Raw genomic sequence first — 14029 nt, forward strand, 5'->3', positions numbered from 1 at the left:
ACATAATATTGATGAAGGGAAGCCAGACGCAGTGAAACACATAGTAATAGTACATGTAACGTTCAGAAGTAATCAATTTAATCTGTGCGGACAGAGTCACTGCAGTGGTTCTCTTTGTGGAGGAGGGCAGAGTGTAGTGTTTGGGACAGTCAAAAGGTAGGCTAGCTTTAAATAATTACAAAGCCAGCATAAGAGCTAGTTTCATTTGCAACACTCTAGAGCATTTCTTTGTTCATATTGACTTTATTAGGAGTTCTAGTTCATAATTGTATAATGGGAGAGAAGTGAAATCATGAAATGAATTAACTTGGGGGTGATTATCAATCCTATAATTTATTTCATTTTAATGTATTAGTTCTTAATCCTGGCTACACATCAGAAGCACCAGGAAAATTTAAAAGCAAACAAAATTGACTCCCAAACAATATCTCCAGAAGTTGTGGCCTAGGCATTGGTATTTTAAAAATAATCTACAACACCTCACACCTATTAGGATGGCTACTATTGAAAAAAACCAAAAGTAACAAGTGTGAGGATGTAGAGAATGAACCCTATTGACTATTGGTGGGAATGTAAAACAGTGCTGCTGCTATGGAAAACAGTACAGGATTCCCCCCAAAATTAAACAGAATTACCATATGATCTAGCAATTCCTCTTCTGCACTTCTGGAAATATATCCATAACAGTTGAAAGCACAGTCTTGAATAGACTTACACACACATGTTCATAGCAACACTATTCACAATAGCAAAGAAGCAGACTCCCAACTGGCCACTGATGAATGAATGAGTAAACAAAGTATGGTATATGCATATGATGGAATATTACTGAAATTTATAAAATGAAGGAAATTTTGACATATGCTATAATATGGATGAGTGTTGAGGACATTATGCTAAGATAAATAAGCTAGTTACAAAAGGACAAATACTGTATAATTCCACTAATGAGGTACCCAGAGTAGTCAGATTCATAGAAACAGAAAATAGAATGTTGGTTGCCAAGGGCTAAAGTGAGGGGTGAACAAGTTGTTACTTAATAGGTACATAGTTTAAGTTTTACAAGATGAAAAGGTTTCTGGAGATTAGTTGTTCAAAAATATGAATATACTTAATACTGACTGGTAACTTAAAAATAGTTAAAATGGTAAATTTTATGTATTTAACCCAATTTTTAAAAATCCACAAGTGATTATATGCCAAGAGTTGACAACTAACACTGTTAATGCAAACAAAGATATATGCTGGTTAAATGTAACACTGGTCTCTAAAAATGGACAGTTTATTAAATAATCATACTTTTTGTTTTGTTTATCTTCGTGGTAGTACTTTACTCTTTTATCTTGAAGTAATCATGCCATCTAGGAATGTTAGATACTGTCTTTCGGAAATACTCATGAAGTTTTAAAGTGTTTTATTTTAGGTATAGTAATAGGCACTAATGAGTAGCATTTTAACATCTGTCATTTTTCTTTCTAATAATTAGGTTCTAAAATAAATCACTTTTAATTAGACAGAAAAAGTTTCCTTTCTCACCTCATTGAATTAGTAAGTGTAGAGTTAATATATACTAATATTATTTTCAGTATTCCCTGTTATTTCTTATTACGTGGAGCTTACAGATGTCCTACTAAGACCTCAATTTGTGGTTTGTAAAGGCAGAAATAAATACTGTGAAAGACTAAAATAACTCATCTAAAACTAAGGCATACATAATGAAACAACTTTTAGCATTTATATATAAAAAGGTTGGTATTTGTTTACAAATGGATTCATTTATCATTTGGCTTCTTTTTTTTCCTGCCGAAATCATGATGTGCTTTAAAATATGATACCTGTTACTTTTAAACAATACTTTTTAGTTTTCATAGGAACTATTTAAAAAGTGCTTTGAAAGTAGCTCAGTTTTGTTTTGTTTTGTTTTGTTTTGTTTTTAAGGATATGCACTTGTAGACAACATTGGAATCAAAGGATCTGAAGCAGTTGAGAATGTCTCTGCCAAGCCGACAGGCAGCTGTTAACCCCCAACCGCCAGAGTATGTAAATACTAAGAAAAATGGGCGATTGACGAATCAACTGCAGTATCTACAGAAAGACGTCCTCAAGGCCTTATGGAAGCATGCTTTCTCCTGGCCTTTTCAGCAGCCTGTGGATGCTGTGAAACTGAAGTTGCCTGTAAGTGTGGCTTCCAGTTATCAGTAAATCACCAAAAGAAATACAGTAGTCGTGATTATTATAGATTATATTTAAGAAGCACCTAATTTATTCATCACCACTCAAGAATATCCCAGTGAGTATTTTTTCCTAAACAACAAAGCTTATTTTTCTGAGCATTGAAGTTCCTACTTTAACAGTCTGTGGTAAATTGTAGTACATGCTTTCTTGTTACAGCAGACTTCACTGGAACTTTGCATCAGGTTTGTTGTGAATGTCACCTTCTCCATGAAGTTCCTTTAGAAACTTCCTGACAGACTAAGGTGCATCACACACACTATTTTCCAGGATGGTTTTACTCTTACATTCTTGTCTTTGTTGTTCTTTATTTATAGGGTTTTATTTTATCTGAGAAAAAAAAAAAATGCCACGGCAGTCAACTTTATTTCTCATTACTAAAGGTTTTGGTTTCCAGAGTATGGCTTTTTAAAGGTAATCATTTGCTCTCTCTAGTGACAGGTATAGAGTTTCTTAAATTTCTTTATATCAGTAGTTCTAGTGAATTCATTCTTACTACTAACATAGAATTTCATCTTGAAAACCATAGGATTATTATACCATTATAAAAAACCCAATGGACTTAAATACAATTAAGAAGCGCTTGGAACATAAATATTATGTGAATGCTTCAGAATGCATAGAGGACTTCAATATAATGTTCTCAAATTGTTATTTATACAATAAGGTATGTAAGCCTTATGTTTTACTTACTAATTCTTTGCTCTTACATATAGCACAAGTGTGCTGATTTCATAGTTTAAGTTTTGATTTGGCATATTTTATATATTATTAAAGATAATGTGTTTTTACTAGGTTTCATAATTTTCACATATTAATACTCAATTTACTTGCTATATTTTTTTTCCTAAATAGCTGTAATTATGTATTTTAAAAATAAATTACCAATGATAGTTGGCTTCTGTGAATAAAGTATTATTTCAAAATGTTCTCTACCCCACTCCTGCCATTTTAGTTATAAGATGAATGATAAGCTTTATGATATGCTAATCTTGGTTAAATTTTCACAGTATGGAAGACTGGCCATAACCTAAGAAGCCAAATAAGTTAGATACTTATAAACTTCATGAAAAGTTAACTTAAAGATACTTTTTTGTTAGTAGTACTGTTACTTACTAGTACTATTTGCATTTATGTTAATGAATTAGCCTGTATGATAATATATTTGCTTTTGAAGTTAATGTTCCCTTTTGTTTTCATCCATAAAATTGGACTTGTGTATTCAGATTTCTTTCATATAATATTCCAGTTATCCAGAGTATCATAGAAAAGTATTTGTTTTCTATATCTAAAAATTTTAAAACTCATATCCCATTTATTCAAAGTTATTGGTGACACTGAAATGTAATAAAAATTTTAATTTGGTTCCCAAGGTAACTATCAGTGCCATCCTATGTATATGTATATAATGTAAAATGATTAGCTAATGTGAATCTTTAAAAAATAAAAACTAATGGTATTCAGAAATTACCATAGGCAACTACATTTTACTTTAATAATGAATTCCACAGAGTTCCTTTACATTTTAAAATGAAGTTCAGTAATTTTCCTGAACTACCTTAGAAATAAATATTCTCTGCTTAGAGTTTTGCTTTGTAATTTAGCTTTTTCTCAGACTTCTAAGCAGGTAGTGAAGGTTTAAAGAGTGTCATTTTATCACTTAGGTAATTGAAAACTGAATCATGTCAAGTCAGACCATGAGGTACTTTGCACAGTCATGAAAAAGTTTTGTTTTAACATATTTAAGAAAGAAATTGTAATTTTTAATATCTTTTTTGAATTAGTAGGATCGGTTAGATTGTAACCCTCTGGTGCTCAGACAGGCATCCTGGATCTTTTTTAGAAGTTAAAGGAGTATGGTGTTAGAATTTAAAATGTGAGCTGCTACACTATTTTTTAAACTTAATTTATAAGCAATAAACACTGTTTAGAGTACTATGTTACTGCCTTTTATAAGTTAGCCTAAATTACAGAAATTTGGTACAGTGACTATACTGTAACCTTATATTTTATATATTTCCTAGCCTGGAGATGACATTGTTCTTATGGCACAAGCTCTAGAGAAATTATATAGGCAGAAACTATCTCAGATGCCACAAGAAGAGCAAGTTATAGATGGCAAGGAAAGAATAAAGAAAGGTAAGCCAGAAAAGTTTGTGTTCTCTTTCTCTCTCTTTCATATAGATGAATGTGTGTGTGTAAATATAATCATTAAAACTAATCCCTCAAAGGCTATAGACATCCAAAAGTCCTTCTGCGTCCTAATCTGTTGGTATAAAATGTCCATTTGAATTGTCTGCAAAACGGTGAACAATTGAATGACTTATCATACAAGATTAGAGAGGGTTTGGGAGACAGTAAAAATGGCAGTGTGAGAGGTAAGACAGAGAACTCCTCCCAAAAGCACATATAATACAAAAATTTAGTTAATACAACTAATCCTAAAAGAGCAACAGGAAAGAAGGCTTCACCAGACTGCATGCACCTGGAGAACAGAGCAGACCTCATGAAAAAGTGCACCAGCGCCGCTCCCCAGCAAATCCGGACATCACTCCAGGGGCTGAGCAGCTCCAGAAACTAGAGCTTCTGGTGACTAGAGGGTACCACATACAAATATGAAACATCAAAGGAACCTGGTTCAAACCCAAATCTCACAAACACCAGGAAAAGGCCCAAGTGAAACTGAGCTCACCAATCTTCCTAAAAGAGAGCTCAAAATAAAAATCATAAACATGCTCATGGAGGTACAGAAAAATATTCAAGAACTCGGGGAAGAATTTAAAATGGAGATTCAATCATTAAGAAATTCCATATCTGAAATGAAACATACAATGGAGGGATTTAAAAGCAGATTAGACATAGTGGAAGAGATGGTAAATGGAATAGAAATTAGAGAAGAGGAATACAAAGAAGCTGAGGTACAGAGAGGAAAAAGGATCTCTAGGAATGAAAGAATATTGAGAGAACTGTGTGACAAATCAAAACAGAACAATATTCGCATTATAGGGGTACCAGAAGAGAGAAAAAAAGGGATAGTAAGTATCTTTGAGGAGGTAATAGCTGAAAACTTCCCCAATCTGGGGAAGGAGATAGTCTCTCAGGCCATGGAGGTGCACAGATCTCCCAACACAAGGGACCCAAGGAAGACAATACCAAGACATAAAATAAATAAAATAGCAAAGATCAAGGATAAGGACTATTAAAAGCAGCCAGACAGAGAAATAAAATCACATACAAAGGAAAGCCCATCAGGCTATCATCAGACTTCTCAGCAGAAACCTTACAGGCCAGAAGGGAGTGGCATGATGTATTTAATGCAATGAAGCAGAAGGGCCTCTAACCAAGATTACTTTATCTGGCAAGATTATCATTTAAATTTGAAGGAGGGATTAAACAATTTCCAGATAAGCAAGCTGAGAGAATTTACCTCCCACAAACCATCTCTACAGTGTATTTTGGAGGGACTGCTGTAGATGGAAGTGTTGCTAAGGTTTAATAGCTGTCACAAGAGGTAATAAAACTACAGGAAAGAAAGTAGAACAATTAATTACTAAGCAGAAGCAAAATCAAATCAACTACCCCCAAAGTCAATCAAGGGATACACAAAGTACAAAATATGGTACCTAATGTATAAAGAATGGAGGAGGAAGAAAAAGGAGGGAGAAAAAAGAACCTTTAGGTTGTGTTTGTAATAGCATACTAAGTCAGTTAAATTAGACTGTTAGATAGTAAGGGAATTACTCTTGAACCTTTGGTAACCGCAAATCTAAAGCCTGCAATGGCAGTAAGTACATACCTATCAATAATCACCCTAAATGTGAATGGTCTCAATGCACCAATCAAAAGACACAAAAGAGTCATTAAATGGATAAAAAACAAGACCCGTCTGTATGCTGCTTACAAGAGACTCACTCCAACCCATACCAGACTGAAAGTAAAGGGATGGAAAAAGATATTTCATGCAACTAATAGGGAGAAAAAAGCAGGAGTTGCAGTACTTGTATCAGACAAAATAGACTTCAAAACAAAGAAAGTCACAAGAGACAAGGACATTACATAATGATAAAGGAGTCAGTCCAACAACAGGATATAAATATTATAAATATCTCTGCACACAACACAGGATCACCTATGTAGGTGAAACAAATACAGAATTAAAGAGGGAAATAGAAGGCAATGCATTCATTTTAGGAGATTTCAAAACACCACTCACTCCAAAGGACACATCAATGAGACAGAAAATAAGTAAGGACACAGAGGCACTGAACAACACACTAGAACAGATGGACCTAACAGACATCTACAGAACTCTACACCCCAAACCAACAGGATAGACATTCTTCTCAAGTACACATGGAACATTTTCAAGAATAGATCATACATATACTAGGCCACAAAAAGACCCTCAGTAAATTCAAAAAGGTTAAAATTGTACCAACTAGCTTCTCGGACCACAAAGTATGAAACTAGAAATAAATTACACAAAGAAAATGAAAAATCCCACAAACATATGGAAGCTTAACAACATGCCCCTAAATAATCAATGGATCAATGACCAAATAAAAACAGAGATCAAGCAATATATGGAGAGAAATGACAATAATAATTCAAAAACACAAAATCTGGGGAAGACCATGCTAAGAGGGAAGTATATTGCAATACAGGCCTACCTCAGTAAAGAAGAACAATCCCATATGAACAGTCTAAACTCACAGTTAATGAAACTAGAAAAAGAACAAAAAATGAGGCCCAAACTCGCTAGAGGGAGGGACATAATAAAGATTAGAGTATAAATAAATAAAATTGAGAAGAATAGAAAGAATCAATGAAAGCAAGAACTGGTTCTTTGAGAAAATAAACAGAATAGATAAACCACTAGCCAGATTTACCAAGGAAAGAAGAGACTTTACCCACATAAAGAGATTCAGAAATGAGAAAGGAAAAATCACTACAGACACCACAGAAATACAAAGATTTATGAGAGAATACTATGAAAAATTATATGCCAACAAACTGGATAACCTGGAAGAAATGGACAACTATCTAGAAAAATACAACCTTCCAAGGCTGACCCAGGAAGAAACAGAAAATCTGAATAGACCAATGACCAGCAACGAAATTGAATTGGTAATCAAAAAACTACCTAAGAACAAAACACCTGGACCAGGTGGTTTCACTTCTGAATTTTATCGAACGATTAGTGAAGTCCTAATACCCATCCTCCTTAAAGTTTTCCAAAAAGTAGAAGAGGAGGGAATATTCCCAAACTAATTCTATGAGGTCAACATCACTCTAATACCAAAACCAGGCAAAGATACCACAAAAAAAGAAAATTACAGACCAATATCCCTGATGAACATAGATGCAAAAATACTCAACAAAATATTAGCAAACTGAATTCAAAAATACATCAAAAATATCATCCATCATGATCAAGTAGGATTTATTTCAGGGATGCAAGTATGGTACAATATTAGAAAACCCATCAACACCATCCACCACATCTACATAAAGGACAAAAACCACATGATCATCTCCATAGATGCTGAAAAAGCATTTGACAAAATTCAACATCCATTCATGATAAAAACTCTCAACAAAATGTGTATAGACGGCAAGTACTCCAACATAATAAAGGCCATATATGACAAACACACAGCCAACATCATACTTAACAGCGAGAAGCTGAAAGCTTTTCCTTTAAGGTCGGGAAAAAGACAAGGATACCCACTCTCTTCACTTTTATTCAACATAGTTCTGGAGGTCCTAGCCATGGCAATCAGACAACACAAAGAAATAAAAGACATCCAGATTGGCAAGGAAGAAATTAAACTGTCCCTGTTTGCAGATGACATGATATTGTATGTAAAAAATCCACTCCACAACTAGTACATCTAAAATCTGAATTCAGCAATTTGCAGGATATAAAATTATTACACAGAAATCTGTTGCATGCCTATACACTAATGATAAACTAGCAGAAAGAGCAATCAGGAAAACCCATTCACAATTGCATCAAAAAGAATAAAATACCTAGGAATAAACCTAAGCAAAGAAGTGAAAGACCTATACTCTGAAAACTACAAGACACTCATGACATAAATTAAAGAAGATACTAATAAATGGAAACACATCCCGTGTTCATGGATAGGAAGAATTAATATTGTCAAAGTTGCCATCCTGCCTAACGCAACCTAAAGATTCAGTGCAGTCCCTATCAAAATACCAACAGCATTTGTCAACAAACTAGACCAAATAGTTCTAAAACTCATATGTAACCACAAAAGACTCCGAATAGCCAAAGCAATCCTGAGAAGTAAGAATAAAGTGGGGGGATTACACTCCCCGACTTCAAGCTCTACTACAAAGCCATGGTGAGACAATTTGGTACTGGCCGAAGGACAGACCCATAGACCAATGGAACAGAGTAGAGAGTCCAGATATAAATCCCAGCATATATGGTCAATTAATATATGATAAAGGAGCCATGGATATACAATGGGGAAATGACAGTCTCTTCAACAACTGTTGTTGGCAAAGAGAATGAAACTGTATTATTGCCTAATCCCATACACAAAAGTAAACTTGAAATGAATCAAAGACCTGAATGTAAGTCATGAAACCATAAAACTCTTAGAAGACAACATAGGCAAAAATCTCTTGAATATAAACATGAGCAACTTCTTCCTGAATGCATCTCCTTGAGCAAGGGAAACAAAATAAAAAATGAACAAATGGGACTACATCAAGTTAAAAAGCTTTTATACAGCACAGGACACCATCAGCAGAGCATAAAGGCATCCTACAGTATGGGAGAATATATTTATAAGGGGTTAACATCCAAAATATATAAATAACTCACATGCCTCAACAAAAACAAATAACCCTATAAAAAAAATGGGCAGAGGATATGAAGAGACAATTCTCCAAAGAAGAAATTCAGATGGCCAACAGGCACATGAAAAAATGCTCCACATCACTAATTATCAGGGAAATGCAAATAAAAACCACAGAGATATCACCTCACACCTGTTAGGATGGCCAACACAGAAAAGACTAGGAACAACAAATGCTGGTGAGGATGTGGAGAAAGGGGAACCCTCCTACACTGCTGGGGGCAGTGTAAGCTAGTTCAACCATTGTGGAAAGCAATATGGAGGTTCCTCAAAAAACTAAAAGTAGAAATATCATTTGACCCGGCAATTCCACTCCTAGGAATTTACCCAAAGAAAACAACTTCTCAGATTCAAAAAGACATATGCACCCCTATGTTTTTCACGGCACTATAATAGCAAAGATATGGAAGCAACATAAGTGCCCGTCAGTAGATGAATGGATAAAGTCGTACATATACCCAATGGAATACTATTCAGCCATAAGAAAGAAACAAATCCTACCATTTGCAACAACTTGGATGGAGCTAGAGGGTATTATGCTCAATGAAATAAGTCAGGCAGAGAAAGACAAGTACCAAATGATTTCCCTCATTTGTGGAGTATAACAACGAAGCAAAGCTGAAGGAACAAAATAGCAGCAGACTCACAGACTCCAAGAAAGGACTAGTGGTTGCCAAAGGGGAGGGGTGTGGGAGGGCGGGTCAGGAGGGAGCAAGAAGGGGATTGTGCAGTATCATGATTGGTGCACATGGTGTGTGTGGAGTGACAGGGAAGACAGTGTAGGTCAGAGAAGACAAACAGGGACTCTGTGGCATCTTACTACATTGATGGACAGTGACTGCAATGGGGTGTGTGTGGGGATTCGATAATAAGAATGAATGTAATAACCACATTTTTTTTCTTGTGAAACCTTCGTGCGATTATATATCAAAGATACCTTAAATTATAAAAAAGAGAAAAAAAAGATTAGAAAGTGTTGTAGTGATTATGGTATTGGAGCCAGGTTTCCTGTAGGATAGTGCCATTAACATAGTAGACACCCAATAAATCATATTTGTAGTGGACCTTGTATCTGCTATAGTAATAAGAGACCAAAATTGCCAATGTTCTCTACCAAAAGATCCCACGGCCAAGAATGAAATGTTTTTGTTGGGTCTGAAGATTTTTTCTCCTAACTTGAAAAAAATTTTAGAGGGGAACATTTTATATCTAGTAATCATAATATTTAAATGTGAAGTTAGAAAATTAATTTTAAGTATTCAAATGGATTTATTGTAGAACTTAAAACCAAGGTTGTCATAGTTGGTTTATCCTTGGATCACTGAAGCTGTAAACTGTGGTTAAGGTCGTTAATCTTCACATTAGTTTCCTCAGATACAACATAAGGAATATATTTACATTTCATGGTTGTAAATGGAAAGTATGCAGTTAAGTGACTTGGATATAGGAGACTTATACCACTACAAGGGATGGTAGTGGTGGTTTTTACTGATAGTAGTATGTACTTTTTTCTTTGTTAATAGATCTTTTAGATGTGAGATACTACTTACTAAAGTGCCTATTTTATTCTTATTTTTGAAAAAGATTGGCCTTAAGGCTGACAATATAAGGCCTAGACTTCTATAAGACGATTAAAATAGGTCCACACAAAGCTCAGTAGGGTATATAAGTTCTTAAACAAGCTGATAATTATTCATGTCTGAAACTATTACCTCTACCAAGGTAAAAATTATTTCTTTAGAATGCTTTCCTTTAGGAAAAAAAAAAAACCCACTTTAACACTTTATTTCAGGTTAAGTTGCAGCTACTTGTTTCTGGAGCTCAGATTACTGCTAAGAGCTTAAGTGTCCCTCAGACAAAAATCCCTTGACTTTTTCTGTCAATATATATTTGAACGCTTGTCACTTATAAGTTACACATTGTGGGGCTACAAAGAAGTGTAACCACCCTAACTCTCAAGTTAAATCCACATTTTAGTTAGAAATAAAACTTTAAAAAATAATAAGACTTCATTATAATAAATGTCAGATGAAATTACACAAAGTATGTGCTGTGGTTCAAAAGAATGAGAAATTAACTTGCACTGGAAAAGCTGGGGAAGGCCTTAGAGGTGATAGAACTTGAGTTTAGTCTTGAAGGATAGGTAGGATTTGGCTTTGAGGTGGAGGTTAGGTTTCCAAATTACTTTTTGTAGCACTGCGCTCCTGCCAGTCATGCCATTTTTATGCACAGTGGTAGAGAAATTGTCATATGATAGTAGCTGGTCTAAATAATGTGGTTCCATGGTGATACTTTATTGCAAAGAAAATATTTACATTCAGTGCAGTAAATTGAATTGGTGTTGATTTATTTTTTGAATAAATATATGAGTACCTCTTATGTTCAGAACATTGTTCTACTTTCTTGGCATATATCAATGAACAAAACAAAAACTTGTTCTTGAGTTTACATTCTAGTATGGAATAAGAGACAGCTACGATGGGTTCAGATCAGGACTCACTGAGAAGTTAAGATTTTTTTATTAAGGTATTATTGATATACACTCTTATGAAGGTTTCACATGAAAAAACAATGTGGTTACTACCTTCACCCATATTATCATGTCCCCCTCATACCCCATTGCAGTCACTGCCCATCAGTGTAGTAAGATGCCACAGAGTCACTATTTGCCCTCTCTGCTATACTGTCTTCTGCATGATCCCCCCCACACCATGTGTGCCAATCATAATACTCCTCAATCCCCTTCTTGCTCCCTTCCCACCTGCCCTTCCCTACCCCTCCCCTTTGGCAACTGCTAGTCCCTTCTTGGAGTCTGTGAATCTGTTGCTATTTTGTTCCTTCAGTTTTGCTTCATTGTTATACTCTGCAAATGAAGGAAATCATTTGGTACTTGTCTTTCTCTGCCTGGCTTATTTCATTGAGCATAATATTCTCCAGCTCCATCCATTTGTTGCAAATGGAAAGATTTGTTTCTTTCTTTTGGCTGAATAGTATTCCATTGTGTATATATACCACATCTTCTTTATCCATTCATCTACTGATGGACACTTAGGTTGCTTGCATTTCTTGGCTTTTGTAAATAGTCAGCCTACCATTTTCTTACTCCCAGTGGTCAGTTATCCTGTGGGACTCTTCTCTACACAATAGCAAAAGTGAACTTTTAAATATAAACTAGAACATCTAATTCACCTGCTTAAACCTCGTTTGGCTTCTCAAGGAAGAAAGAAGTCTAAATTTTTACCATGGTCCTTTCTTATCTTGTCTTTGCCCAATTCTCCATTCTCATCCTAAGCTACTTGCCTCTCAGTCGTTAAATTTTTTCCTACTGAATACATTTTTACTGCCACCCATTCTCTGGCTGGCTGCTTATCTTTATAGTAATATCTTAATTGGTGCCTCTTCAAAGAAGCTTTCCTTGGCTATCTTCTTTGTAGTAGATATCTGCCTTATTTTAGTCAGCACCTCATTTATTTATTTTCTAACACTCAGCATCAGTTGTAATAAAATTACTTTTTAAAAAATCTATTTCTTACACTAGATAAAATACTCTACAAGGACAAAGATGATGTCTGCCTTGTTCTTTATTGTGCCCCAGTACCCAGAATGGTAGCGTGACAGTAGGAATGCAGTAAATATTTATTGAATCCTCTTATGTCACAGGGACTGTATTAGTCACAAGAGTTACAGTAGAAACCAAAACAAAGTCCTCTTCCCCTCACAGAGTTTTTTGTTCTAGTTAGGGAAATTCATAAAATTAAGTAAATGTAAGTATTCCTTACTATACATATTAGTTTAGTTTCTGAGTTCAAAGAGCAACAGTTCGGATATCTAAAGATACTAGCTTATCTGAATCTATTTGATTCCTAAATTTTAATGGGTAATGAGAACTCAGATTGAGGAGTACTAGCCCAATCTTAAATATATTTACATCTATCTGGTTCCTGAGTTTGTTTAGCAAGAATTTGGTCAGGGATACCTATATATTATATGTCAATAGCATAGAAAAAAATAAGAGAACTAAAAAATGGAGAGATAGAAAGAGAAGATTATTTTACATAAGATGGCTTAGGAAGGTGACATTTGAGTAAAGGCCTGAAGAGAATTGTAGTGAGCCATGAGGATGTCTCCTCCAGGCAGAGCAGATAGTGTGCTATGTTTACCAAATTAGAGGACCATAGGCCAGTAGGTTGGAGTGAAATAAGTGAGGGAGAACAGTGATAGGAAGTGAGGTTGGAAGGAAGGCAGAGGTGAGAAAAAGATAGAAAGATCATATAGGTCCTTAAAAATCACTGTGAGGACTTCAGGTTTTACTTGGAGAGAAGGTAGAAGTCTTTGGGCATTGAGCAGAAGTGTCATGATCTTATTTGAATTTTGAGAGATCAGTCTGATCACTATTTTGAGAACATACTCTAAGATACAAAAGCAGCAGATGAAGGCCTCTTAGGATGCTGTTGGAGTAATCCAGTTGAGAAATGATAATGCCTTGGATCAGGGTGATTAGCACTTGTAATAGCAGTGGATTCTGAATAAAAAGATAATGGCAAAAGGGTTTGCTGATGGATTGGACATTGGGTTTAGTAAAGAGTGGAGTCAAAGATGACTTAAGATTTTTGGCCTGAGCAATTGAAGAGAGCTGCTTTGATGGGATTTTGAAAGAATAGATTTCAGAGTGATGTGACCCGAATGTCTTAGTCATAGCATTTTCTGGTGACATATAAGACATAAAAATATGAACAGTTGTTCCTTTGGCAGAATCACCTGCAGGATGTATTGATCATGTTTCTATCTGTTGTTCTGTGTCATCCAGTGATAAGAGACTGTCTGCAATAGCTTTGAAGTCCTTGGATATTTATGCATCTCATTCTGAAGACCACACATAGTACTATTTGTCTGCATGATGT

The 14029-nt window shown here is 35.0% G+C and overlaps 1 protein-coding gene across 1 annotated transcript in view; it reads left to right on the top strand.

The window, feature by feature from the left end:
- The first annotated feature begins 1983 nt into the window (after positions 1 to 1983).
- The window catches only part of BRDT (bromodomain testis associated), a 64477-nt gene continuing 52431 nt past the window's right edge, over positions 1984 to 14029 (top strand). The window contains exons 1-3 of the mRNA XM_036906479.2: positions 1984 to 2175; positions 2762 to 2899; positions 4257 to 4371. Of these exons, the coding sequence (XP_036762374.2) occupies positions 1990 to 2175; positions 2762 to 2899; positions 4257 to 4371 (439 nt within the window). The 5' untranslated portion in view covers positions 1984 to 1989. The remainder of the gene's footprint in view (positions 2176 to 2761; positions 2900 to 4256; positions 4372 to 14029) is intronic.

Source organism: Manis pentadactyla, chromosome 4 (assembly GCF_030020395.1).
Source record: "Manis pentadactyla isolate mManPen7 chromosome 4, mManPen7.hap1, whole genome shotgun sequence".
Classification (NCBI taxonomy): Eukaryota; Metazoa; Chordata; class Mammalia; order Pholidota; family Manidae; genus Manis; species Manis pentadactyla.